Source organism: Anas platyrhynchos, chromosome 1 (assembly GCF_047663525.1).
Source record: "Anas platyrhynchos isolate ZD024472 breed Pekin duck chromosome 1, IASCAAS_PekinDuck_T2T, whole genome shotgun sequence".
Lineage (NCBI taxonomy): Eukaryota > Metazoa > Chordata > Aves > Anseriformes > Anatidae > Anas > Anas platyrhynchos.
In genome coordinates, this window is record NC_092587.1 from 93,412,525 (window position 1) to 93,438,911 (window position 26,387).

Below are 26,387 nucleotides of genomic sequence, written 5' to 3' on the forward strand. Positions count from 1 at the left end.
TTTTGCACCTACATTTACAGAAAATCCATCTCTTCCAGCAAAAAGAACAGCACAGGGGTGGATTTAACTGGAGGAGAGAATTAGCTGGGGAGAGGAACGTGATTTAAAGGGCAAGAGGAAGGGTAGAAGAGATCGTTTTCCTGTGGTACCACCTTTGCCAAGGAAAAAGGAGCTGGTGCATTTAAATATGGGCTTCCTTACTGTAAGAAGATAGAAGAAGGTAAGCAGCTCCAGAAGTCTTATGGGAGCACGCCCAAGAGTTGTTTGTGGTTAGTGTCCTGTTGAGTGCTTCTGAGGGGGATATACTTGCAGTGTTTTGTCTGGGTATTAAAAACACACACATTGTGATGCTGGCAGTTGCGCTAAGTCTTGCTGAAGGTAGTGGGTGTAACAACCACCCTTCCTTTGAGTCAAGTGCAAAGTGCAATTAGGCTTTAAGGAATAGATAGCTGAAACAATGGGAGCCACCACCCCAACAAGGGTACATGCAGAGCTGTTTAAGAATGCGTGTGGCATGGGTGGAGGGTTTGATAACAGGCTGTGTTAAGGTGCAGGTGGCTGAATATTGTTCATGTGGGGGAGAAACCAGAAAAAACATCAGAGCAGCGCACATCAAGAAAGTCCTGACAAAAGAAATACTTGCTGCCTGACTGAATAAAAGCTTAGAGACTTTACAGGAGTCAGGCACATGGAGCTCAAAGCAAGCAAGCAAAGTGCTAGCTGCTCCAGGTACAATGGATCAAGTGTTATGGAGTTGCTCTGAAATCAAAAGGCTTTGTTTCAGAAAAATAATGGTGCCAGGGTCCATCACCTGTCCATCTGCCAGAGAGCAGTGATGCCAAGGTATTGGGCATTGCCCAGCGCAGGATGTGGCGATGCTCAGATGGATCTCCCCAGTACTGCAGTGGCAAAGAAACAGGGATCTCTTTTACTAGCTGTAGCTAGGCAAGTGAATCTGTTCTAGGGAATGCCACTGCAGATTTCAGTGCAGAAACTACAAATAAACAAACAGCAAGTTGAAGGGAAAGGCTAGGTCAGAATAAAATGAGAACCAGGCCCAGCTAGCCCACTCTCACTTTCCACATAGGAGCATTTACTTGCTCCAGAGCTGAATTTGGCAAAGTGAGACTTGCTGTTAGGTTTGGAGGTTTGCATTTTCACTTGATTGCGCAGTCAGTTTGACCACTGTTCAACTTTACACATCTTTCTGATTACTACAGTGTCTCACATGCTCTCTCTTGAATGAGACCTATCTTGTCACCTAAAAGAGCCCAGATTTTATGCATAGTGTATGCTTTGTTAACTAGATTTACCATGTGAATAGGTTACCTGTCTGTGACAGAAAGGTTGTCCCTTACTAGCTTTATTCGAAAAAGACTTCTGGCAATCTATTTATAAACATAATGTTAAGAAATTGCTAATGGTATAGGTTTGGGTTCTAACAGAAACAAAGTTAAAGAACACCTAAAACAGCACCTGTCATAGATAGTTCCTTGGGCTTTAAAGTGCCTGCAGGCTCCACATAATTTCCTGTACAACCAAGTCTGATTTCTATTAAAGCGCTGTCTGAGTCTGACTTGCATTAGTCCCATGAGTGATTGCTAAGTGTTGATTTAGATTCTTCTTACACTTAGGTTGCAGAAAATGAAAAGCAAATGGGCTTAAGGCAAAACTGAAGCTATGCTGTACATCATTTTATTGCATTCCTCTGAACCTCAGCTAGGTCTCCAGTGATGCACCAGCCAGGGTACTGGCTTTTCAGAGCTTTTTAGCATGCATTACCCAGAGTTAAACCTCTGGATTTTCTTTCAACATTTTTCAAAATATTCTTATATGTAAGAAAGAAGTTTTTAGCTTTCAAAGTGAGAATACAATGAAAGCAATTATTTTCTTTTCCACAAAAAAAAATAGTGAACAGCATAAGATACCACAGATCATACATGAAACGAGCCTCCTGGCTCATCCAATGCAGTGCCTCACAAGCACAGAGGTAATAGCTGGTTAGACCCAAAAGGTCTACAAATCACCCATTCTGCATATACCACAAGCCACAAAATACTCCCGAATGCTCCATAAGGGCTTGCACACACATAGTACAACCCATTCAAAGCCACGAACTGGTGTGTGCCACAGTTGCGCTGCTGCAGTCACGGCAGCCAGCATCTACCATCTCCTGTAATGTTCCACAAGAGGCTAGCAAAGACATCTGAGACTTTTTTTCAGCATCCTAAGTACTAAACACACTGAAGAGCTCTCAAATAAAATGCAAGCAATATATCCTGTCACACAAGGAGTAAGCAATACATCCTATCGCATTCTTCAGTTAGACTTTTGCACTCTGCTTCTCTTACATAGGTTCAAGGAATAGATTTCAACATTATGTGCACACCTTGCACTTGAACATGTACACACACAAACATCTTTCCCTGTGGTGTTTTGGAAATGACTTTTGGATCTTTACGGCACAATGGTGGTGTGTCTTCTGGACTCTGGAGAGCCAGAGGTAGCACCTCTGTCTTTCCTGTGCATTTTAAAACCCTGCCAGCAAGAAGCCGGGGGCTTGGCTGCCCCCACAAGGGTCCATCCTGGAGGCTGAGTTTACTGGTCTTTTCAGTTGCTGCTGAAAGACAAAACTTCTCATCTGTGCTTGAGATGAAGCAAGTTTGGGGTTCCAACCATCTGAGCAGACATGTCTCCTGGGACTTCCAGTGCTCAGATGCACATCTTAAATCCTTACATCTATGAGCTCGTTTTCCTCTCGTGTTCCACTGACAGCCTTCATTTCCATTAATAATTACATGTGAATTGCCAAGAAGATTGCCACTCGTGAAAAAACACCTTCTGAAATTTCAGAAGCAGCTGTGTATGTTCAGTATTACTGTATCTGTGTGCTGCTGGCTGAGTGGCCATGCCCTGTTCCCTGTACACGTGCATAGATATGGAGGATTCATACTTGATTTTCTTATCCTATCAGACTAAAGCATCACATACAGTAACCTAAAAGACACGTGCTGTGGAGGACCCTACAGAAAGTAGGGATGCTTTCAAAATGTTTAATGTTTGCTTTTAATTTTTAGTTCAGCTTAGGTCTTCAATTACCTGAAACAGCTGCATCCTTTTTAGTTTAATACATAGAAATAGCAGCTCCGCTAGAGACCAGAAAGTTAATTCTCTAAAGCTCTTACCAAATAAAGTGGCTAAGGATAAAAAATCTCAGTACTCTTCTGGTAACAGGTAGATGAGAACTTGCTTCCCATGAAGGATAGACTTAGTCTGTTGACGTCCAAACAGATCAGCAGTGTGACATTTGTTTCTCACAGGAAAGTCCTTTCCCTGGAGTGCAGACAGGAAATCCAAAATAAGAGGAGGTGAATACCAAAGGACCACTGAGGGAAGGGGAGGATCAGAAAGAACAGTGTTCGCTTGTTGTGTAGGCTAGGGAAAGAAAAAAGCGTGTGAGAAATCAGTGTTTATTCCTGCATTTTGTGAAGTGCTCTGACTGCAGAATGAATCACTTCTTTGCTGTGAAGCTATAGTACAATCACCGTGCCACCTGGTGAAACCCTGATTTTCTCAAAAAGAAAATGAATTACTGCATTACTTTCTGGGGGAAATATTACACAATTCATCTTATCCAACCAATAATGAGAGGCCCTTAAGTCTGTTCACAGCACCTGTTTTTCTGACTACCAACCACTGAGAACCAGCAACTTCTGCGAAATACTTGATTTCTCCGTCAGAAATTTTGGTACAAACTCAGTGACCCGGTAGTGGGCTAGCATTAATAGCAGCACCCAAGTATTTAACACAGGGATCTTCTGCTGGATATACTTTGTCCAGGCTAACACAGCCCTGTGAAACTGCTGTGCTCTGAATATGTGATGGCACATTACAGGTCTAACATGAGGTGGGAAAGACAGGAACCAAGCGAGCTTTGTTGTCACCCCTCAAATCCACTGATAGCAGCTTCGATTTGGACGATTGCCACCCCATCAGCTTCCCCCAGAGCTCAGGACTCAAATGCTGGGCAGCTGCGCCGGCAGTGGGTAAGGAGAGCTAATTGCTTCAGCATGAGGAGCAGAGGAAGAGTGATTCACCTTGTAACAAAGGGCCCTGCAAGGCTCTGCTGTGTGGAGCTACTGAGATGCTCTGTGGCAGTGAGGCTGCGAAGCGGGGGCTCTGAAAGGGACGTTCCTCCCATTGCATTTGCTGACTTGAAGTTTTTGTCAGCTGGGTCTTTGGGCTTCGTGCCAGCCCAGAAAAACTAACAAAGGCCATTTCTTCAGTTGCATATGGTCAGGAAAAGAAGGAAAAGGGGAGGAAGAATAAGGGACTGTAATACTTTTAAAAGAGGAACTTCTTTTTTTTTTTTTTTTTTCAGAGAAGTAAAAATGTCTCATTTATATAGCTTCTGGCTATTGTAAGCCCCAGCGTAATTCTTAAATCTGTGTGAGGTAGCACAGATCACATGGCTTTAACGTAGTACAAAGGCCATGGGAAGTGAGGATAGTTTTGAAACCGAACCTAAAATCCTACTGTGGTCAAAAAGGGAAAGAAAAAAAAAAAAAAAAAAGGAAAGATGCAACATTAAGCCCAAGAGAGAATTGCTTGGACTGGATTTGTCCAGCAAAGGTTATTTCCACTCATTTAACATTTTTTTTCCCCTCAGTCTCCTAGGTTCTTCAGAGAGATTGTGCTCTTAAGAAAATGTTATCAGGGCTGGGCGATTTCTGTGCCTTCTGATAAAGAAATAAATAAGATGCTGATGTATCTGTAGTTTTCAAAACTCACATTTCAGTTTCTCAGTCATTTCAAAGCTGTCTAACTGAGCTGCTCAGGGATTTCATGGTGCTGCTGTCCCCTGGCCACGGCACGTTTGACAAAAGTTGAGCTGTTAGATACCCTTCCTTGACCAAATTCCAATACAGCTGCATCTTCGCGCTCTCTTCCTGAGATGCTGCTGGGTGCGAGTAGCACCAGTTTAAGCATTGCCAAATTCTATTAAAGTTCTCTTAAAAAAAAAAAAAAAAGGTGAGAACAACATTTTAATACTGAAGTATAACTGGCTATTGTTGCTATTGTTGTCCTTTCTTTGTATAAGCTCTTATCAAGGTTTTGAAGTTCTGCCAGCTTGTTTCCATTACAAGGAAAACTTGATACCAGCTGGAATTTTTGGAGTACAGAGGGAGTGATGGCAACGGTCCTGTTGACTTACACAAATGTGCACAAAATCCTATTTTTTTTTTTTTTTTTTTATGAATGCAGAATAAAGAAACTGGAAACAATTTTCTGCTGAGACATGTCTGCCTTTTCAGCAGCACTAGCCCCTAGGAAGCTCTGTCTTTTTAAACTTCTTTCTAATGTGGTATCCACTGCAACTTTTCTCATTCTCTCACTTCTCTTCAAGTTTTTTTTTTTCCACTCTCTCCTGCCCATCAGTACTTCGAGCTATAGCTATCAAGTGTTCCAGCCCTGTGCTTATCTGCCCCAAGAGAAGCCTCTCTGCTCATATTGCGTAGATTCTACTCAGTATTTTGGGTGTTAGATTCTTTTTTTTTTTCTTTTTTTTTTCTTTTTTTTTTTTTTTCCTGCCATCACTACCCCTGAGAGTCTTTTGAGTCTCGCAGTTTGCTTAATCCAAGCCTGGGAGCAATGAAAATGGTTATTAACACTTTCAGTGTAACGGCTGGCTGCAGCTAGTGACATAAAACCCAGCTGTCATGTTCACTCTGTTGATCTCACGCACCAATGGGCAGATAAAGCATTAGAATCAAGATAATTTGCTAAAATGGAGGAATCAGACCCTGCAGTATGGGCCCTACCTAGTAGATGTAGCCCGCATGAACATGCTACAGCCCTGTTTCATCTACAAAATAGGGTTCCTTTTCAGCATGCGTACCATATTAAGCTTTCTTTGCATTAGCATCAAAAAATCTTGACTTCTGCAATATGCCATGATTCAAACCATATGGTGCGTGAGAAACAGGTGGAGCAAAGCCTGAGCAAAAAGAATGAGAGGAGGAAAAAAAAACATTTTAATATAATCAAGATAAAGAACTACACTTGTGACCATTACCCTCCCAGCAATTATTATCAGAATAAATAGGCGAGCCCTTCCCAATAAAGAAATTAACAGCGAATGTGGGCTGAATACAAGGAGTTACCAACTAGCATGCTGTGCCCTTTAGGAAGGTGTTACTAACAATTATTTGGGGGGTATTTTATATATAGCCTTGAATTGCTACAAGATGGTTCTCTCTGATTTTCGGGGCAATTATTTCTGGTATGCTATTTTTGCTCTGATTTTTCATCTGTGCCGCAGAGTTTTCTTTCAGTGTCCTGATGGTGTGATTCTTCAACCCCTCTTTTTAAAGGGGTTGCTGGAGCACTTCCCGTGCAAATGTTTTCTGAGGTGTTTATCAGCAAGATGACTTCCCGCTATAGTTTCTGTGAACGCTCTTTTTAGAGATGTTAATAAAAATAAAAGGTGATTTGCAGAAGGTGTTAATGCTTTTAGCCTGACTATTTGAAGAGGGCAGTTAAATTGGGGTATTTACAACTGCAAATCCTCTTTTTATTTTTCCTTGTGCTTGATGTCTGTCTTCTTTTTATAACAAAAACAGTATGTAGTTGCATGTTCTTATGGCAGGGAAAAGCCAACGCAGCCATCCAGCTGTTAAAATCACTGTTGATGTGAATTTTGTATGGATTTCCCACTGCATGGCAGGAAACCAGCTTTCATTGCTCCTTCCCCCTCCTCCCCATCTAGCCTTCTATTAGATTAATACCAGAAGCATGAAGTAACGTTGCACAGAAAGTTGTTGCTTTTAGCTCTCGGAAAACTTGGCAGCCTCTCGAGAAATGAAGGGGGGAGGGGGAACCTGAAACTTCATTTGCCAAAGAAGAGATCTGAAGCATTGAGCAAAAAGAAACATTTTTATCTCATTAAATCTCTGAAGCTTTACAAGCCAGCTAATGACAAACTATTTAGAAGCCTAATGAGGATCAAGCATCAACCCTTTCCTCTCTGTGTTTGTTGGCTGGCTAATTTAGCGTCCCTTTTTTGTGTTACCTGATTTATGTCCTGTTAGTGAAGTGTATAGTTAAGATAGGGTGTTTCTCTTCTTGGTTGTGAAAGGTTTCTCAGATAAGTTTACAGGGCAGACCTGGGAGCTTGCAACCCAAATGACTGTTGATCGTGAGTGCTGGGATGTTGTTGCAAATGCTTCAAGGTTTTGGTAGAACAAAGAAGAATGGAAAAAACATGTAATGTGCAAACAAGGCATTATGAAACAGAGGAGAGACCACCCCCAGCGTCCTATCTCAGATATCGCAGTGGTCGTGAAGCTACAGCACGAAATTATAATTTATTAAAACAACGTGTTAAAGATTGTCATATGTTAATTTCCTGTGATATTCTGAGATCAGCAAGCATATTTTATTGCTTCCTGTGGGCCTAATCCTACATCAGGCGGTGTGAACTTCATTGGGAGCGTGTGGGGTCGTGGTTGCAGCAGCAGCACAGACCCAGGCAGAGGAGCGGGCATGGGACGGCTCCGCAAACAGGCAGCCCAGGCTGCTGGTGAGAGGTGCTGTGGGACAGGGACTCGTGCTCAGAGGTGAGGTAAGCAGTGGTAGGTAAGGATACACGCCTAAAGCAGCAGCCTTTGCACAGTATAACTCTTGTAAAATGGCCTTTCCAAGCTTGTCATAGTTTCCAAGTAACTGAGCGTATTTATTTTTTTGGTTTACCATCATGCTGCTAGCTGTGGTGTTGCCTCATAAAGCCTCTGGTTATAACAAGATGCTTGGTTATAGCTGTCCTGGCTGTAGGAGCTGGATTTCTACAGCAGAGATCAGTTTTAAGGATAACTGCAGCATCAGACCCCCCAAAATCAATGGTCCATCTTCCCCTTTCTGCCACACGAATGCATTTTCTGAATGCATTTAGCTCTGCAACACTCTCCCCTGCTATGTTGCTAGCATTTTGTTTAAGAGGGGCGTGTACTGCCAGGAGATTAGATGCCTGGCTGTTGCTGGACTACTCTTCTGGTTTAGGCTGAGTTTGCATTGGGTATTACTGATTTTCCAGGATGTTTAGCTTTGGGTTTTGCATATTTTGTTTGTCTAAGCACATAAGCTTCTTTGAGTAACGGATACATGGGGAGAAAATAGTTATTTTTTTTTTTTCCACAGTGCTTTTAATTCTATCCCTATTTGGAGAAAAATCATGGAAAACTAAGGCTGAAATGTGTCTGTGTTTTATTCTGCCCCTATTAGTGCAAGAAAGCAGTAGCGATATTGTGTCATCCTTTGTGTTGCTAATGGGAGTTAATTTCACATTTGGAGGCCATCTGCCAAGAAAAACCCTTTCTACAGCCCTACTCAATGTACATATACAACTTCTCAGCAAAGGCAGCTCCATGAATCAGTTGTGAGGATGTATTTTATCTAAACTTTATTAGGTGTAGCCTTTTCCTTAATGAAAGCCACTACATGAATTCTGGCCTCAAGTACTCTGAAGAGAATGAAGTAAGTTTTTGGCACCGGTCTTCCCTTCTAGTAGCAATGCATTCTTCTACCTCTTCTGTCTCTGTACTAATTAACTCAATTTCACCTGAAGGGGAAGAATGCTTTTGTAGAAGGAATGACCCAAATCAGTATTTATTTCAACACAGAGTTTTGTCTCTGCACAGATTAACTGTAAAATTAAAGTAGTATTTTGGGTTTTCCACTCCCTGTTTTGTTCTAGCTGAGATTTTGTGTGCAGCCTTGGTCAACTGGCTTAAATGCTTTTAGATTTCTATTTCCCTACTAAAGAAAGTACTACCTTGCTCACATGATCCACTGTGTTAGACAAATAGATAAAAGCTTTGTGCATCCAGATTTGATAACGACAGATAAAGACCAAGTAGGAACAGCGAATTTCCCTGGTTTAGTATCACGGACAAGCCACGCAGCCCCAGACTAAGGTGTGTATAGGAGTTTATTGCTTGCTGAAAGGGCAACCACAGGAAGTAGATAGCATTATATCCGACCACAGAGTACAAAATCAATTGTTGCTTAATGTGTGATTGTAATCGCAAAACACTAACTATTGTATTTGCACCACACCATCTTCTGTCCATCATTTGCCTCCTGATTTAATATCTCTAAGGAGCATTGAGAAGGTGCTGCCCGTAGACCCTGCGTGTGAAGTGCAGTGTGTTTGCTTGCAGAACTAAGTGCCTATTGTGTATCAAAAATGTATTTGTGTACAGAAAAACTTCTAAAACTTAGCTGCAGTATCAGAGTTGAATAATTAAGTTATAAGTTAACCTCATTCGCAGATGTGTGCTGATTCTAGCAAAGGGAAGCAATTAATCAGCTCCGAAGACAGACAGCCATGCTTAGGGCTGCACTCTTGCGATTTAGAGAGTCATGTCTGGCCTGTGTTAGCAAAAATCCTTTGGATTATTAAAACATGCTACTTTAAAAAGAAATAGCATGATCTTTTATTACAGTAGAGGGTATAGTTGCTTAATTAAAAGTACTTACCTTTCCAACAAATGTTTTGCCTATATCTTTAGGTCATTATGACTACTACTTGTGTGAGTAATTATGAGTTGTCACCATAAAATGTCTCTACCAGTAAATTGCACAACTCATTAACAGAGAACTAACTGCCTGAATTACTGAGGTTCTCACTTCAATGGTAGTTCTGAAACAGCCCTACTCTGAGCTGCAAAGTTAGCATGACAAGAAGAACAAACCCCACAACTGCACAGCAAATCTCAGCAATGCCTCAGCAAAGTGTGATGAAGAACATGTCTTGCCAGCCTGGTCCTTTAAGCTCCGAATTCGGCTGCAAAAGCAGCCAGCACTTGATGATTCAGAGGAATGCAAAGCCTAACCACTTTCTTGCCTTGCAATTACAACCTAGTTAATTGTGTACAACTGTGCAAAGGAAGAGAGTGAGGAAATTCCTTTCCTGACCCTTCCAGCAATTGACTTGTGCCCTGGAGCATGAAATTTGATTACTCATGTAACTTATTTTCCTGAGGCAGTTTTTGTTGATAGCTCTTGTGTGACAATTCAAGAAAGGTTCAGGCCAAGTCACAAGAACACCACTGGCTGAACATCAGCTTGCTTTATTTTTCTTATTGTTTGATATACCTCTGCATTGTGTGGTGGATTAAGAGATTTTTAGATTTCGATCTTAGATGGCAAGTGTAACTATTGGGCGTGTTCTTTTTTTCCCACTGGAATGGTACTGATAAATGTGGTCATGCTCCAGGTTGCCTTTTAATTTAGCAGAGATTCCCCACGAGCCTTAAAAACTAAGTTTCCTTCAGTACCTAGGATCCAGCCTGCCACATGATCTGAAAATGTTTTTGACAGAGTTACAGGAGAAGAATCACCACTTGATTTGAAGCTTCACCAGAAGTTCTGGTTGTGACAATCCTTATTATTTTTTGAGCTACAAGCAATTGTGTTAATATTATTCTGCAATGGCAAACAACAGCTGGGTTTCTTTACCGAGGCAGTGGTACAAAATGCTCTTGTTACATGCTGCAAAGCACTGAGTCATTACAACCTCATTTGTTGCCACATGCTTGCTCAAAAAGGCTGCAATTCAATAATCCATTGGTGTATTGGTCATGCCGGTTCGAGAAATGTAGGCTTGGTCTCCAGCAGAGCAGCTCAGATTTGTGTTGGGCTGTGGTTCCTCCACATCTTAGACATTCAGTGCAACTAAGTGTTGGATCATTTTCAGAAGGAGGGGGCAGGGAAGGAAGTTGTTACCAGGATCATTTTCTTGATTGGGTTTTCACCAATAATTGCATCAGCCCACCCAAGAAGGCCACAGAATACAGATTGGGAACCTAAATGAATAGTTAAGGCAGGAAAGGGAAGAAACCAGATCAGTTTTGCTACCAAAGGGGGGAGGGAAAAAAAAAAAAAAAAGTGTAACTATGCCAAAAGTCATCAATGGACAGCTTTATCTCAACTGACTTTGTCAGGTTGGGTATTGTCTCTTCCTGCAGGTAACATAAAGCCTGAACCAACTCCCAGCTGTGGGCTCTGGCTCATTTGACAGAAATGCAGTCATGGCCACGCCTGATGCGGATAAAATCGGTAATGCAGTGAGACCAGGTAATGGAGAGATGGTGATTGTGGATGCCTGCTCACAGGTGACTTCAGTTCTGATCCAGCTGAATAGATTCCTCCTTCCCTGTTACAGAAGCATGCCGGTGAGGTATTTTTATTATCGTTTTCAACACTCCTGATTAAAATATACTTTGTGCAAGCTTTCCAACATTTGATTTTTTTTACTTATACGAATTACCATGGAAACTACTAAACCTTTATTGGGCATGCTTGCATACTCAGGGGTGGGGAATTTTGAATGCCTCTATGATAAGCAATACAGGTGGTATAGCAGTGCAGCTGCCACAAGGATGGTTCAAGCTAGCTAGGTGGACTGTTGAACCCATCAGAGCTTCTCAGCTCACATGCAAGTTTCCATTTCTTTTTTCCTGACTTTCCTTAAGAGGTCTGTTGTTGCCTTTGTTCCAATGAGAACAGACAGTATTCAGCTCTTTAGTTTTTGGAGTTTTACTACTTTGACCATTTTTGACAGTTTCCTAAACATAAAAGGACCAAATGAATATTATTTTTTTTTGTTAAGTTGCCAGACTCCTGCTAGTTAGACATTCAAACCTATCTTATGGCCGAACCTATGGCTATTTTTTAGTTCCTCTTGTTGTTTTGGAAATAAACTTTTATTCCTTCTCTTTCTCTCCTTTGATGCCAAGAAGCAGATGATGTTGACTCAGGTAATGTTTTCCCATAGATATACGAGGGGAAATACATGCTTGGCCTCATCCAGCTTTGCTGACAACCCACCTAATGGATAGGAGCTAAGCACAGGAACAATTCACCTGGCATTTTTAATTTCTTTCAGAGGCATGATTTGTCTGCAAGTGCCAAGTTACTCCTTTCTGTACTGTTAAGCTTCATATTCTCTAGGGACATTTCTGCAGAGTATTACTTACAGTTTTCCCACTCAAAATAACAAAAGGAAAATCCTGTGAGATGAAGGGGAGGCTGGCTGCTTTTGGCTCTGAATGCAAGCAGGGTTAAAAGTCATTCTCACTTCTTCCAGCTGTGAGCACATCCTAAACTTTGCATTCCTTATGTGTACGTGGCTTGATTTGTTTAAGTGCATGGACCTCTTGTTTGTTTGGTGAGCAAAGCCCATGAGCCAACTTCAATACCAGCGATAAATGAAACTCTCGGACATCCCAGAAGAGCTCAGCCAGGTTCTGGCCTATCAGAATAACTCGCTCAAATGCTTGTCATTTTGTATGTAAACTATGGTAGATACCAGGAGAGCCAAGTCCATTTCTTCTTTCATGTCCTCTGGGCCTGTGGGTGTTACTACATAGATTCCAGATTTTAAGGAGTGATTGCGAAGTTTATACTGTGGTAAACTAATGGTGTTAGCCAAGTAAAATATCCCCTGGAAACTGCAAGGCACAAACTGGATCGGAACTGCCCCCGAACACAAATGGTTAGCGGTTTCTGCAGTGTTTCACGTCTGTGGGGCGCTGTGTGAGCTATGCTAGCTGCCCAGGCCCCCTGTAGAGTAGGTGTGTGCTGCAGTCTCCACTTGCTTACTGGGAAGAAAAAAGGGATAAAGGTAGGGGGGCAAGGTCACACCGCACGTGAACAAAATGGTTATCTGGGGTGCTCTGGCTGGCCTCTCCCACACTGTCCATTATATAGGCTTGTGTCTCCCATTGCTGGGGCTTTCCCCACGAAGCTGAGGGTGCTACATGTGCCCAGGGAGCAATGCTTGGTTGTATAGTTGACTCCCACTGGTCTCCTCTCTCTGGGGCCCCTTTGTCTTTTTGTTTGCCCTGCTGACAGCCGCAACCCAGCGGCCAGCCTTGCAGCTTCTGTCACTTAGCAGCCTCCAGCACCTCTGCAGCCACCTGGGCCGGTGTCCCCAGCCTGTGTGACAAACACAGCACGGGCCAGGCACGCACGCCGCTTGGGCAAACACACCCTGCTGGGTCTGTAAGGCCACCGGCTCCTGGCAGCGCCCCTGGGCCTGGCCGTGCTCCCCAGCCGTGTCTCCCTGCTCGGGGACAGCCAGCGGGGCCAAGCACCCATGGTGACGGCCACCGCCAGCCTATGTCCTTTGCTGGGGCCCCGATGGGGGCTGCGTATATACATGCACACGTGTTTTTGGTGTGTTATGCTCTTTTTTGGTGTACTGTGTTTATTTCTTCAGGTAGGGGCTGGCCGCACGAAGGCAGGCTGCACCGAGCAGCCCCGGGGGGCAGCCTGACTCCGGCGCTGGGGCTGCGGGAGCCGCCTGGGCTCCCAGGTGAGCGCAGCCCCAGCCCCGGGCGAAGGAAAGCGGGGCCCTCGCCCTGCCGGCAGCCGCCCTGTTTGCTCAGCTATCTGCGGGGCAGGAAATCGCCTCGCGGCTCGCAGCTACGGCTCGCGGGGCCGGCAGCTGCCCCTCGCTGACCCCCCAGGCGCGGGGACCAAGCAGCAGGGTGTCCCCTAACCCCGCTGTCCGTCCGTCTGTCCATCCATCCATCCCTCGCCCTCCGTCCCCCCTCGCTGCTTCCCCCCTTTCTCTCCCCCACCGCCTTGCCCCCCCCATCCCGGGTCCTCTCGTCCCGCCCCGCTCCCGCGCCCCCAGCCTGCGGGGAGCGAACCATTCCTCCCGCGGGGGTGCCCCGCGGCCGAGCCCCGCCGGGGGGCGGCGCTGGCTCCGGCGCAGGGGGGGCGGCTCCGGGAGGCGGCGGCGGCGGGGCCGGGGCCGGGCCGGGGCTCGCAGCGGCGGGGATGCTGGGGGGCAGCGGCGGTGAGTGCGGGACGGGGACGGGGAGGAGGGGGTTTGTGCCCCCTCGCCGGGCTGCCCTCGGAGGGAGGGGAGCCCCGCGGTCGCAGTGGGGTGCGGGGGGCTCGGCGCTTTGTCCCGCTGTCCCCCGGCGGCGAACAAAGCGGCTGCGGGGCAGCGGGACGGGGTGGTGGTGGGGGGGGCTCCGTTTGATCCCGTTCCCCCGGGGGGTGAGGTACCTGGCGGAGGGGATGCAGGGAGGAGGAGGAGGAGGACGGGGTCTTTGTCCGTGCCGCTTTGTTGGCAGCAGCCGCCGTGCCCGGCCCTGCCCGCGGTCCCTCGGCTTCTCCCCACGCCTCGGAGCTGCCCGGGGTTGTATTTTTCCCGTGGCGGTGCTCGCACAGTGCTCTAAGGGGTGGTCCCCCGGCACCGAGTGCTCCGCTGGTCCCCGTGCCGCCCGCAGCGCGCCTGCCCGGACCCCCCTCGGCATCCCCGGGCACCAGGGAGCACCTTTGGGGTGAACCCTTGGGGCCGCGCGGTCCCTCTCTCCCAGCTTTGCCGGCTCTCCCCTTTGCTGATCTGGGCTTGTTTCCTGCCCTAAATCCCGGCGGGTCCCCAGAGGTAAGGCACTACCAGGGGAGAGGCGTGGTGGAGCCGGGATGGCAAACAAGGAGCACGGGCTTGCTCGCCCACAGCGGGAGGAAGCGATGCGGGAGGAACAGAAGTTATCAGAAGGTGTAGGAGCGCCTACCTGCCCTGTCAAAGGCAGGGAGAGGCCGAGCTGGGAGCGTGACAGAGGAGGTATTAACTTTTGGAGTGTTCAAACAGCAACACCTTGCCCTTTGCGGAGCCGCTAATACCTTTTTACGGTTGCTTTAAGTGGTTTCTTTTCCGCGCCGGGACTTTCTTCCCCGTCCTTCTGCCGAATGCCAAATGAGCCCTGTTGTGTGCCCGTGTTCGCGCTGAGGGAATGGAAATCTCCGACAGCAACCGGGACGGAAAGGGCAGTCACTTTTTCCAAATCAGTTTTTATCTGTGCCTATCAGATACCATTAGTGACTGGTTCTGTGAAAGTATGCAGAGATACCAGTTGTGCGTTACTGGGAAGGAATAAAGGAAAGATGTGGAGTGTTTTTCTCAGCAAGAAGCAGGAGAAGGGTCAGATGGAGATTGCACATCCCCTGCGAGGTTGGAGTTGAATTCAGAGGACAGAAAATTTTGGACGGGTCTGTCTTTTCCACTTGAAGATCCCAAGAAAAGTTGTGATAATGAAAGTGGGGGGAAGGGGGAGGGGGAGAGGTGCTGATTGCTTATGAAGGAGTTAATGCTGTGTTCACCGTGCTTGCGGCGTGTTCTCTCCATCTCCGTTTGTTAAAACAAACCGCTAATTCTGATGTGTAGCAACTGCCAGTGTAGCACACGGTGCTTCCCCTGGCACCGACTGAACAGCTGGGTGAGGATACCCTGCTCAGGGCACTTGGAGCAGATGCTGGCCACTCAGGTTTTGTTTGGGACCACTGGGGCACATCCAAGGAAGTCGGGAAGTTTTTCCATGTAGGTGGTCCTCCACAGACCTCTGTACAGGAGTGAAATCTGCAAATGTGACCAGGCCTGTTATTTTTCCAAGTCTCGTGCACACAGGATCAGATCGTCAATGAACTATTTTGTTTAACTGCCTTGGTTGTATTAAATGCTCTACCTGCGTGTCTAGCACCTTGTATTTCTCGCTCGAGGGAACAAAATCCTGGGGCTCACTGATAAATGCTGCAGGGCACTTGTGTAGGCAGGCCGGCCCGTGGTTTGGTAGCACAAGAACCACATTGGGCACTGTCCTGCTGATTTGGAGCCACTTGGGCTGCTGCTGCTGTGATGTGGTTTGCCAAGCACTTGTGATGTGAAACATTTAGTTTGGGGGCTTTTCACATGCTGCCCTGAGAGCTGGAAAGAGAAGATGTGCTAAAGAGCCAGGGGGGACATTTGGAACTATGGGGTAAATGTCTAAGGAAGGAGACAAATTGAGGAGAAACGGACGGATGAAATAAGGGAGACAGAAACTGTCAGAGTAAGAGGGCACTGAAGGCGGGTGATTAACAAAGGAACTGACAGGCACAAAGTGGCAGTGAAAGAAGTCAGCACAGAGGGAAGCAGATCATGGGCAGAGGTTGCCTGGGAGAGTGGGAAAATGTAATAGGCAGATAGGAGGAAATGGTCAGGATGGCCAGGAAGATCCTTCCCATTCCTCCCCTCCCCCCCCCCCCAGAAAAAAAAAAAAAAAAAAAAAATCATCTTATGAGCTGTTCTGAGTAGTTTTTTTAGCTTCTTAGATTTTCTGGGACTTACTTACCTGTTGTGTATGGCAAATCTCTCATTGAATGGGCTAGGGGCATCCTAAAGGCAAGTTTATTGTCAGGTGGGATGGGAAAGAAGGAACTTTTCTTTAAGGTCTTTCTGCTCCTGTATGCGCGTGAGCTGGAATTCATAATTGTTTTTCACTCAACTTTAGATCAAGAAAGTCGGCATTTCCTGGGATTCAGAAATGAAAACTGAGCGTATTTATGCACTTCTGCCACTACACAAAATGTTGTTTGTTTTGTTTGTTGTTAGTCTGCATGATTAGATACAAGCAATCCTAGGCCACCAACAGAGCTCTCTGTTTGTAATGTCTGTGTGAATTTTCACGTGTTGGTTTGCAAATCATGAACATGCTCATTTTTTTTTAATAAGAAGAGAGTTAATGCAAAAGTGTTAGAATAATGCTTGGGAGCTCCTTGCTGCTGGTGTGAGATGATAACTGGTGCAGGCTGGATAACGGAGTAGCTACCAGAGAGGTACCAAGAGAGAAAAGAAGACGGCGGCCTGAGGCTGGCTTGTCCTCTGCCAACCCTGTTTTTCAGCACAAAGAAAGGAGTTCATTGTTTTAACAGAAATCTCTTCTAAAACATTTCTACCTCTTGGTGGATTTTGTTTGGCAGAAAACAATGAACTCGCCTTTTAGAAAAGCAATCCTAGCCTCAGCTTAGCTTAGTGAGGTAGTCCAGATGAAACATGGTTTGTGTGATTGCAAAATAAGGAGGAGGTAAGGATGTCTGCTAAAATAACGCCAATTGAGTAAGTGGTTTAATATCCTCTACTAGCTGCCTTGGTCTGAGATGAGATTCACTGAAATGTGTACTTTAATAGTTTCAATTTCAGGTAAGAGTAGCTGTTACGGCACAGAAGTTGTAAAGCTTCACCATTTGCACTGAAATTTTCATTTGGACACGCTCAGCAGTCTATCTCCTATGTAAATGGTTTAAAATCTCTACTTGTAATCACCAAACTAGTATTTACATGGTAATGAATGTTTTCCTTCTTGATGGGTATTTAAAATTGTCAGTTTTCATGACCTGATTAAAGTAATATGTGGTTTCAGTCTGCTGGAAAGAGCAATTGATTTGACATTTACAACATTTGCCCGTATGAAGTAGGAGAGAATCATGCTTCTGCAGTAGGACAGAAAAATATAAATCTTGTATTTGGGTGCAATTTTTGGAATCATTGGAATAGTTATTAAAAAAAATATTTGAAGTTTACTATGGGAATAAAGCTGTGTAGGGTGTTGTCTGTTATTGCTGCATTGCCCTTTTTCTGCTCCTTCTCCAATATCCAGCACGATAATTTCTCAGAGGAAGAGATAAGTTGTAAGAGTGACTTCCTCTGCCACTCCTTTTTCCACATCGGAAACCTGCAGGCTTACAAGGAAGGGACTTTGTCAAATATGATTCACAGATATTTGACTTTTAGTGCTGGTGAACATGCCAAAGTGTGGGCTTTGGGAACTAACGCTCCCTGTGCCTCTACCCAGACTTTGTGGTTGCCTGCACCATGAGGACTGGTGTATTGCAGGACCTATAGCATGAAAAGTGAGGGACCAAAGGTTCTTCAGGGCTGTGCTGGCAGGAAATTAGCTGTAGCTTAAGGTCTGGTATCTTGTATTGTGGGGGAGGAGGAGGAAATGGAGGGGATGTTTAAGTGGACTTTTAGATAACAGCTTTGCTGAGTTCCCCAGTTTTTGGCACAGATGTCCATGGTCTCTCTGAAGGATGTGCTCATTCCTTACGCCGTGGGTATAGCATCTTGATCTACGCAGGTGTCTTGTGTGGATGTATTTCTTTGGTTTGGCAGTAGGCTTTCAGGGCTTGGGGAAAGGCTGATTTACACTTCAGTATTTTTGGAGGTAGACTACAGAGTCCCGTGAGGTTTACTTTCTTATCCGTGTGAGCATAGCAGGACTCTTTCATCAACAGGGTCTGGGGAAAAAAGAAACAGCCCTGCTTTAATCAGGAGCAAGTCCACTGTCCTAAGATTATGTGGGAAAAAGGAAATCTACTTGGCAATGGAGCAGCCCATTTTTGGGTACAGGTGTGCTATACCGTGGGAAACTTACATCTCCAGGCACTGAAGCTGTCGGCCCTTCCTCATTCGCCAAATTTTGTTTGGGTTGGAAAAGTCTAGGTTTTCCTGTCTCCAGAACACAATGGAATTTCATCTATTTTCCATGGGTGGCTGTAGGAATTTCTGAAGAGAAATGTCAGACACATGAGAGGGGACAGGAGGTGCCGGGAACTGCTTGTAATGTTGCTCGAGAAACCAAAAATGAAGAAACAATGAAGCCTTAAAGGGCAGATGGTCAATTTTAAGAACTTTGTTTAAAAATGACTGTTTGTTTTTGGTCAGAGGAATTTGGTATCTATTTCTGAGGCATTTCAAGGGGCTTGGTTGGTAGTATAAGAGCAACAGGCGTGCCATGGCAGCCTCTCCCAAAGGGAGGTGTCAGCCAAAGCTCAAGCAATGGAAGGGGAGAGAGCCCACCTGCTGAGAAAATCCTACAAACATTAGGGTTGGAAGAGACCTCCAAGAAGATCTGGTCCAACCATCCCCCTACCACCAACATCACCCACTAAACCATGTCCCTATGCACCATGTCCAACCTTTCCTTGAACGCCTCCAGGGACGTGATTCCACCGCCTCCCTGGGCAACCCGTTCCAATGCCTGACTGCTCTTTCTGAGAGGAAACGTCTCCTAATTTTAACCCTAAATCTCCAGAACAAAAACAGAGAAGGGCTGTACCTGTGTTTTGTGGAGCTGCAGCCCTGTCCTGCTCAGCTGAGCTGATGGGTGTTTTGGAATAAAGCGACCCTGCGTTATAATATCTTAAAACTGGAATCCTTTGTTTGACTCGCAGCCTGCTTGAGTCATGAATCACTGTTTCTTCTGGTCGTTAGTAAAACAAAACTTAATTTGGCCTGGGCACCGCACAGATGAAACATGATTGGTAATGCTGTATACATTCACTTCAGATGACTTTATAAATCCCAGATGAAGTCACTTTGCTTCATTCCAGACAAGGCTGAGTGCAGCGTGTGCTCAGTAACGAGACCCAGCCTCACTGGTTTCTGCACGAGGCCATGTATAGTCCTGACCTGAAAAAACACGATTACATGTGAGCAGATAACTGTTGGGTTTGAGCTGTTCACTTGTATAACTCCCTAATTCATTAATTGTCTGCAGCTTATCTTCACAGTAGAAAATTTTTGGTAGTTCTTCTCCCCAGAAATCCAATTACAGTTAGGTGATGACCTCTCTGATCTCTCATTCTCTAAGGAGAGAGACATGTAATGAGTTCTCAAACTTGAGCTGGAACCATATAAATATTTAACCTTAAAAAAAAAGACATTCTTCCCTCTGGCTATTAGCAAAACGAGGTATTCACCAAACTGAACCGAAGATTGAATCTTTACATAGAAATCCTCCGCTCTCAGCTGTTCGCTCTTCAATATTAGTCATGTTGATTAAGTGGTAGCCATCATCGTACAAGATAGAAGGGAAAGTTTTATTTTTTATATTTCAATGATCTTACCAATCATCCTAATCATGAAGCAGCAATGTTAGACATGCAAAAAAATTAGTGACTTCTTACTCTTCCTTTTAAAGTGACGGTTTCTTCCTTCTTGTCGTTCCACGTTATCCATATTTTATTTTTTTGGTCAATGATGTAACAGAAAGCACAACTACAGAATAGTGTGAAACATTACAGGTCAGGAGTTTTATTTTTGAAGTTGAATGTGTCCCAAGAAGCCGGGTGTTCAGCTCTTTTTTGGGGAGCACAGGGCCGGACGCTCAGTGTCTTTAGTAGTGCCTTGCATGCAAACACTCTGCCGAGACTGTACCCTAGCGGCCATTTTAATGGCATTTCTGTCCCATTGCTTGATGTTTTGTTGACAAATGAGAGTCAGGCTGGTCCTGGCTGGGAAGCAGGCCCAAAGGCTTGAGAGGACAGCAGTGCTGCTTTCAGGAAACCAAAATTTGGAGAGCACTGTCAGGGCGAGGCTACCTCTCGCTGTGCGCAGAGATGCTCGATAGAGTAGAAACCTCTCCTCAGGAGTGAGGAGTGACCTCTGTAGAGGGAGAAAGTGTTATAAAGTGAGATTGGCACAGACGTGATTTGGGCAGTAAGAGACTGGAGCTGGCTGGCATGGCAGGGGAAGGTAGCAGCAGAGTGAGAGAAAAGCCATAGGCACTGTGAGGAAGCCTCCCTCCATGGGGAGTTAGCAGTCAGCTCTTGTTTTAGGGCTGTCCTCCTGGGAGGAGGATGTGAAAAGGCCTGGCATGGAGATCATGTGCAGTGGAGACCTGGAGTGTCAAGGCTGTGACCACTGAGGTTAAATAGGTGGCTCAGCTGTAGGCAGCTCAAGGCATCTGTCTCCAGTCTTCATGTTTCAATTTGCTCATCCCGAATTAAGGCACAGAGGATGACCTACAGATGGTCACCATTAATTTTGTCACTTGATGCAATTTTTTTTAAAGCTTTTTTGTCAACCTTTTAAAAACAGATGTGTGTGTTTAAAATACATCTTTTTAGAGCAACCCACTAAAGATCTTATATTTGGTTTTAGATTTAATTTTAGTCTTAAGTGGCTGGGATACAATGTTGGCATTTCATTTAAGCCAGGTGTCTCTTGTAACTGTATCAATTTATTTGTTTATTTTAAAAATAAACTCTAAAGGATCTCTTTGCATTCCTAGTCTGTCTCCCTTGGAGCCTCAGAAATTACATCCTGCCAAAATATTTTCTGTGTTTTGGATTGCATACCTGTTTTTACATAGGATTCATCATGATTGCAGGATGCTGGCATTGTGTGGGCTGAATTTGGGCTACAGGGCTTTCAAAAACAAAATCTTCTGCAGAAAAGTCCAACCTTCTTAACGATTTCTTAAGGAAACCACAGGAATGCAAACAGAACTCAGGAGCTGTGACTAGTAACTGCCTGCACCAAGTCAGAATCACAGATAACAGCGGATTATCAAATCAAATTATATGGGCTTTTAAACTGATAAAACAACTCCAGTCAGGTTTTTCCCACAGCCTCCGTATTAAACATGGGTTGCACTTTCTGAATGTCTTTTAAGATGTTTCTTCTTCAGTTGTATCTGGAAATTTTACCTTAAGAAAAGTCATTTTTAGTCTGTACAGTGCACTTGAAACAAGTTCTCAGAGTACATTTCTTAAAGCAATATATTTATTCTTTTGTTACTTTATTTGCAGGTCAAAATTTATCTGGTTCACTTAAATTAGCTTTGATTTAACCATCGTGTAGAAGACAAATATGATGCCAAACAGAAGTAACATCTCCTTTCAGAATGTTGGATCAGGTAATCAATTAGAATAACTTGAGTTTGTTTGTAAATTTACTGAGATTTTTCAGGATTTATTACTGGTTTGGGTCCTTTAATTCCGTAGATAAATCAGTGCTCTGTTCTTCTTCTGTATCTAACTCATTTCACCAGCCAAAACAGGGCCACAGCTGGACAGACACACTGCAGACAGCCAAACCTTCACCATCAGTTTAATGTCTGGCTGGACTAGATATCAGTGACCCCCAGCTAAAGAACTTAGGAAGCACAGAAACAGAAAGGAATGAGGAAAAAAATAAAAAAAAAAAAAAAAGAGAAGAATTTCCTCCTGTGTAGCTCCAGGCAGTAAATACTTTGCTAAGCAGAGGAGCCTTGCAGTGTGCGCTGAAGGTTACCAAGTGAAAGCTCAGGCTGACCTTGGGGCAGGATGGATCCTGTACGTGCCACATGCTGGAACTCTCTGCCCCAGTTGCTGTGACTGCATGTGAAGGCAGCATCAGCCAGAATATGTAACGAATCAGGGCTTATTCATAAAGCCTCATCCCAAGCATTGCCCTAAAAATAAACAAACCAAACAAGATATGGCTTGTGGGTAGAAGTTAAGGTTCAGTTAAACATGTGCTCTAGTCCAGTTGGGGTTTAACCTTATGATTGCGGCCACTGTGGTGTTGGAACTGAGAGCTTGGAGGAATTGGCGTGAGGTATCGTCAAGAAAAGTTGAATCCAAGTGGCTACATGAAGGTATTGTGACCTCTTTTACTGTACTTGTTTGGATTTAAAGTACAATGAACCCTTCATTGCTGTGGTGAACAGGCCTGAAAGTTTCCATGAGCTAACTTGTTTTTTGGCAAAAGCAGTTAGTCTTCGCAGGATTAAATGTGCCCTACTGGTGTTGCAAGGGAGTAATAAACAATTATTAATGTCCCATTAATGTGTCTGCTAAGCTATTTATATAGGAGTCAGTGGAATTTATGCAAAACCAGTTGAACTTCAGCTGTGTTGAACTAATGTTTTGGACAGTATATTTTTGATGTAAGAGTCAAGGCATATACATCATGCGCTCTATCTGTGCTCTCGAATAGCTCTTATATCTTGTCCTTCCTTATAACACCACTAACACGACGAGAGCTTGATCTTTTTCTGATGACTTTGTCTTGACAGAGTTTTGTCGAACATGGGGCACATTCCTCCTTTTGCGCATTTTAACTTCATCATTGCCGTTCGTCAAAACATGTGAAAGTAGTTAAAAATGTCAAGTAAAAATGTCACATTATAAGAAAGGTATTCACCGCAGTGATAGTGTGATAGGGAGTCCTGTGAATGTATTTGTTCAAAGGCAACTGAGTTGGATCATCAATAATGAATGCATTAAAATTATAGCAAATTAAATGATTGGCAGCATAAAAAAACGTTACATTCTGTTTAGTGGTAAACCTGAGGCTTGGGTCTGAATCTGGAAGGCAATGTTTTCTGCTACTAGTAGAACTTGTAGTTGACACATTTTTAGCCAGGTATGCTCAAGAAGACTTTTTTTTTTGCCTTAATGCCAACTCGTTTTATCTTTTGCATATTCACTTATGCTATTAATGACAGTTACGTTTGTTCTTAAACTTACGGGTTTGTTCCCTACCAGTTGAGGAGAACGTTTTGTTAGGCACTGAGACTCACCATAGTTTGTGTGGAGTGAGAGCTTGTTTCCAGAAGCTCTTGGAACAGATGGGTATTGAATGATGCCCTGGACAGTAATCCATTTTTTTTTGCCTTGTCAGCAACAAAGGTCCGAGAAACAGGGACCCACTCAAAGTATGCATTGCCACCTTCCACCAGATGTTTGAACCCCAGTGAAACTGGATCATCTCAGTTCTGCACTGCAGCTGCAGTGTGGGGCAGGAATCCAGATTGTGTGTGTCTGGGTTCATATAATTGTTTGAAGTGGTACTCAGAAGAGGATTAAAGTATCACCTCAGAGGATTTTAAAAGCACTTTGCATGCTAGGATGTTAGGTTTTCGTGCAGAGTGGCAAACTGGGATTAGGTTTCTCACGAGGTGGCTTGAAATCACAAGTGGAAAGTGACTGAGCCAAGAGCAAATCCCAGGTTTGACCCGTGTTCCCAGAGGCAGCGCTCAGTGGCACTGCAGGAACTGACACTGAAGAGTGGTTGCCTTATTAGTTCAAAGCACATCCAGAGAGCTGCTGGAAATGTTTATGGTGCCATTTCTACTTCAAGGGAAAGCCTGCTTGGGGTGTGTTTGTCTCCTGCAGTGACTGATGCTGTCAGGAGCTGAATTCTTTCCTCCGCTTTCTGCAAAGTGGGACTCAGCGCTGTAGGCTGGAGCTTGGCATGTCAGAGAACAATAACGTTCAGCACAACAAAGGGCTTTTTAGTCTCTGTCCTTCCTCAGAATATAAGTTACCATTCTGAACTTATGTTAGGGACCTGGAAACTGAAGCCCCTGTTAGTGTTTTTAACGGCCATGTGATTGCTGCTGTTGTTTTGGATGAAGTCATAGAGCCTAGCATTATACTACCTTGGGGCTATCTTTTAACTAAAATGCTCTTTGCAGATGTAGTTACATGACTTTCTATTTTAAGAATGTTAAGCACTGAGCTGAAACACCTTGAGAAACAGGCCTCAGTTTTGTACTTTTCCATGAAGCTCTGCATGACGATTCACAGAGTAAGCAGAAGGATAACAAACTCTTAGTGAATTTAGTAGTACATGTATTCTGGGGCTCAAATGAATTAGTTGCATGAAAGAAAAGGTGACCAAGAACAGCACCTGTATCTTGAGCCCTGGAAGAGTTGCATTCAATTCTTTTCTCTGCTGTTGGTTTTGTATCTTCTCTCTCTACCTTAGTTCCTTGTCTGTAAAACAAACAAACAAAAAACAAAAGAAAACAAAACCACAGGACAATAATGCTTCCTTACCACATGGACATCTTAGGAGGCTCAGGCTTATAAAAACTGCGAGCCACAGAGTCCAGCAATGGATAGGACAACAAAGAGTCAAGTCTCTTCATAACTGTGTTGCTGGTTTGTAATGTGAATTTGGTGATGTCTGTCAACCATTTTTTTCTTTTCCTGTCACTCTACAATTTTAGCAAAACCAGAGATTGGAAGATTGCTTATAACCCGCTTTGTCTAATGATCTGAGACACATTTATAACAAGCGTGCTAATGATTTGAATATGTTCTTTTGAAGACCGTATGCAGGCATGTGTATGCAAGAAGCTACTTACTTGTTTGCTAAGAACTTTTTCTTCTTGTTTTCCCTACAGATTCCAGTAAGATTATGGCAGAGTATAGCCACACACAAAACCAGATGGAATTACAAAATACTAGTTTGGGAAAGGGTTCTGTGGCGAATTCCCTTGAAAATGGTCTCCAGGATATTATGGAAAACCTCAACACGAAGAAATATTCATCAAGTCTCAAATTTAAAACAAACGGGGACTATGCTGGTTCTTATTTAACCCTTTCGCAACCTGTGGCAGTTAAACCCAATCCTTCCACCAGTGTTAAAAACACACACTCTGTTACCAAAATTCAAGGAGGCAAGCTGTTCCCTTGTGAAAGTCCGTATCTTCCAGATAAAAGCTTCTCTGTAAAGCATTTGAGCTCTGTATCGGGCACATCTCCATCCCTCAGCGGGTACAGTTTAGGAAGGACAGACTTTGATATTCATGCCAACAGAGAAAATGAAAAATCTCTTGGGCACATGGATAAGTTTTACTACTCCAAGTATAGCCAGAAAAACAAATCATATGACAATGTCTACTTCCCAGGAATGCTGGACACGAAGAAGATCTCGGGCTCTCTTCTCACAATGTGGAATGGCAGCTCAGGGAGCGAGCTGATGCTTTCCCCTGTTAGCAATTCAGGGGCAGCCAGTATGCCTTCAAGCCCGAAGCAGGGCAGGAGGATGAATATTGAAGACAGCCTAGCCCTTCATGCAAAGCCAGTTAAACACAAGGATGTGATGATGGAGACGCTGGGTTCGCGACCTAGGAAATACTCTGGTGGATCTCTGAGTCATATGGGAATGTACAGCCGTTCCCTACCCAGGCTTCATAAATCAACAGAAAGCCAGCTGATGCCATTAAGTTTGCCCCCAAGAAACTCTCTGGGTAATACTAAAAGGAAAAAACTTGGAGAAAAAGATCTACCTCAGAATGCTTTAGATGCTGACAATTACCTGAATTTTTCTTCGTGCAGCTCAGGGGTTTCACCACATGCAAGTTCTGTCTCTGGGAATAATCCCTACGTTAGTTCGACTCTCAGTGTTCCTGCAAGCCCTCGAATCGCTAAAAAAATGCTTTTAGCATCTTCTTCCTCATATATTCCAGATGATTTTGATAGACTTGGACTCTCAGGAACAAGTCCCAGTAGTTCGTTCTCCCCTGTGGATTTTGACAGATCGTTCTCTGTCAGAAGAAACCTCTCCACCAGTTCCATGGAATTTGATGACACCGATTTGGAAAGTTACAGACAGACGCCCAACTCACTGCAGACTTCTTTGAGAGAGCGGAAGAACAGCATCAGCTCCATTTCGGGGAGAGAGGACCTCATGGACTACCACAGGAGGCAGAGGGAGGAGCGGCTTCGGGAGCAGGAGATGGAACGCCTGGTAATTTTTTCTTCCCCTTTGAGCTTTTCGTGGCAGCTGGTGTTGGCAAAATGTCTTTTCCAGATCTAGCCATCGGGAGGGTATAGCAAAACATAAGCTGTTGCCTTTTGAAATTCAAATTTCACTGACGTCAGATGCATTGTTTATTACTGCAGTCCATGAAGCTAATGATTAAGTGGCATGCTGCTGTTACAGCTCACACGGACAGTGCTGTTCAACCATCCTACAAAATACGTTGTAA

The 26,387-nt window shown here is 44.3% G+C and overlaps 1 protein-coding gene across 23 annotated transcripts in view; it reads left to right on the forward strand.

The window, feature by feature from the left end:
- PHLDB2 (pleckstrin homology like domain family B member 2) overlaps nucleotides 1–26,387 on the forward strand; it is a 116,780-nt gene that overhangs the window by 39,699 nt on the left and 50,694 nt on the right. For 5 of the 23 annotated variants that reach the window (XM_072024462.1, XM_072024514.1, XM_072024549.1 and 2 more), the window contains exons 1-3: nucleotides 13,728–13,867; nucleotides 21,430–21,536; nucleotides 24,798–26,146. In XM_072024462.1, the coding sequence (XP_071880563.1) occupies nucleotides 21,491–21,536; nucleotides 24,798–26,146 (1,395 nt within the window). In that variant the 5' untranslated portion in view covers nucleotides 13,728–13,867; nucleotides 21,430–21,490. Of the gene's footprint in view, nucleotides 1–11,027; nucleotides 11,240–13,723; nucleotides 13,868–13,973; nucleotides 14,465–14,487; nucleotides 14,645–14,727; nucleotides 15,070–21,429; nucleotides 21,537–24,797; nucleotides 26,147–26,387 lie in introns of those variants that run through there. The other 18 variants (XM_027449445.3, XM_027449448.3, XM_072024508.1 and 15 more) reach the window with 10 other exon arrangements.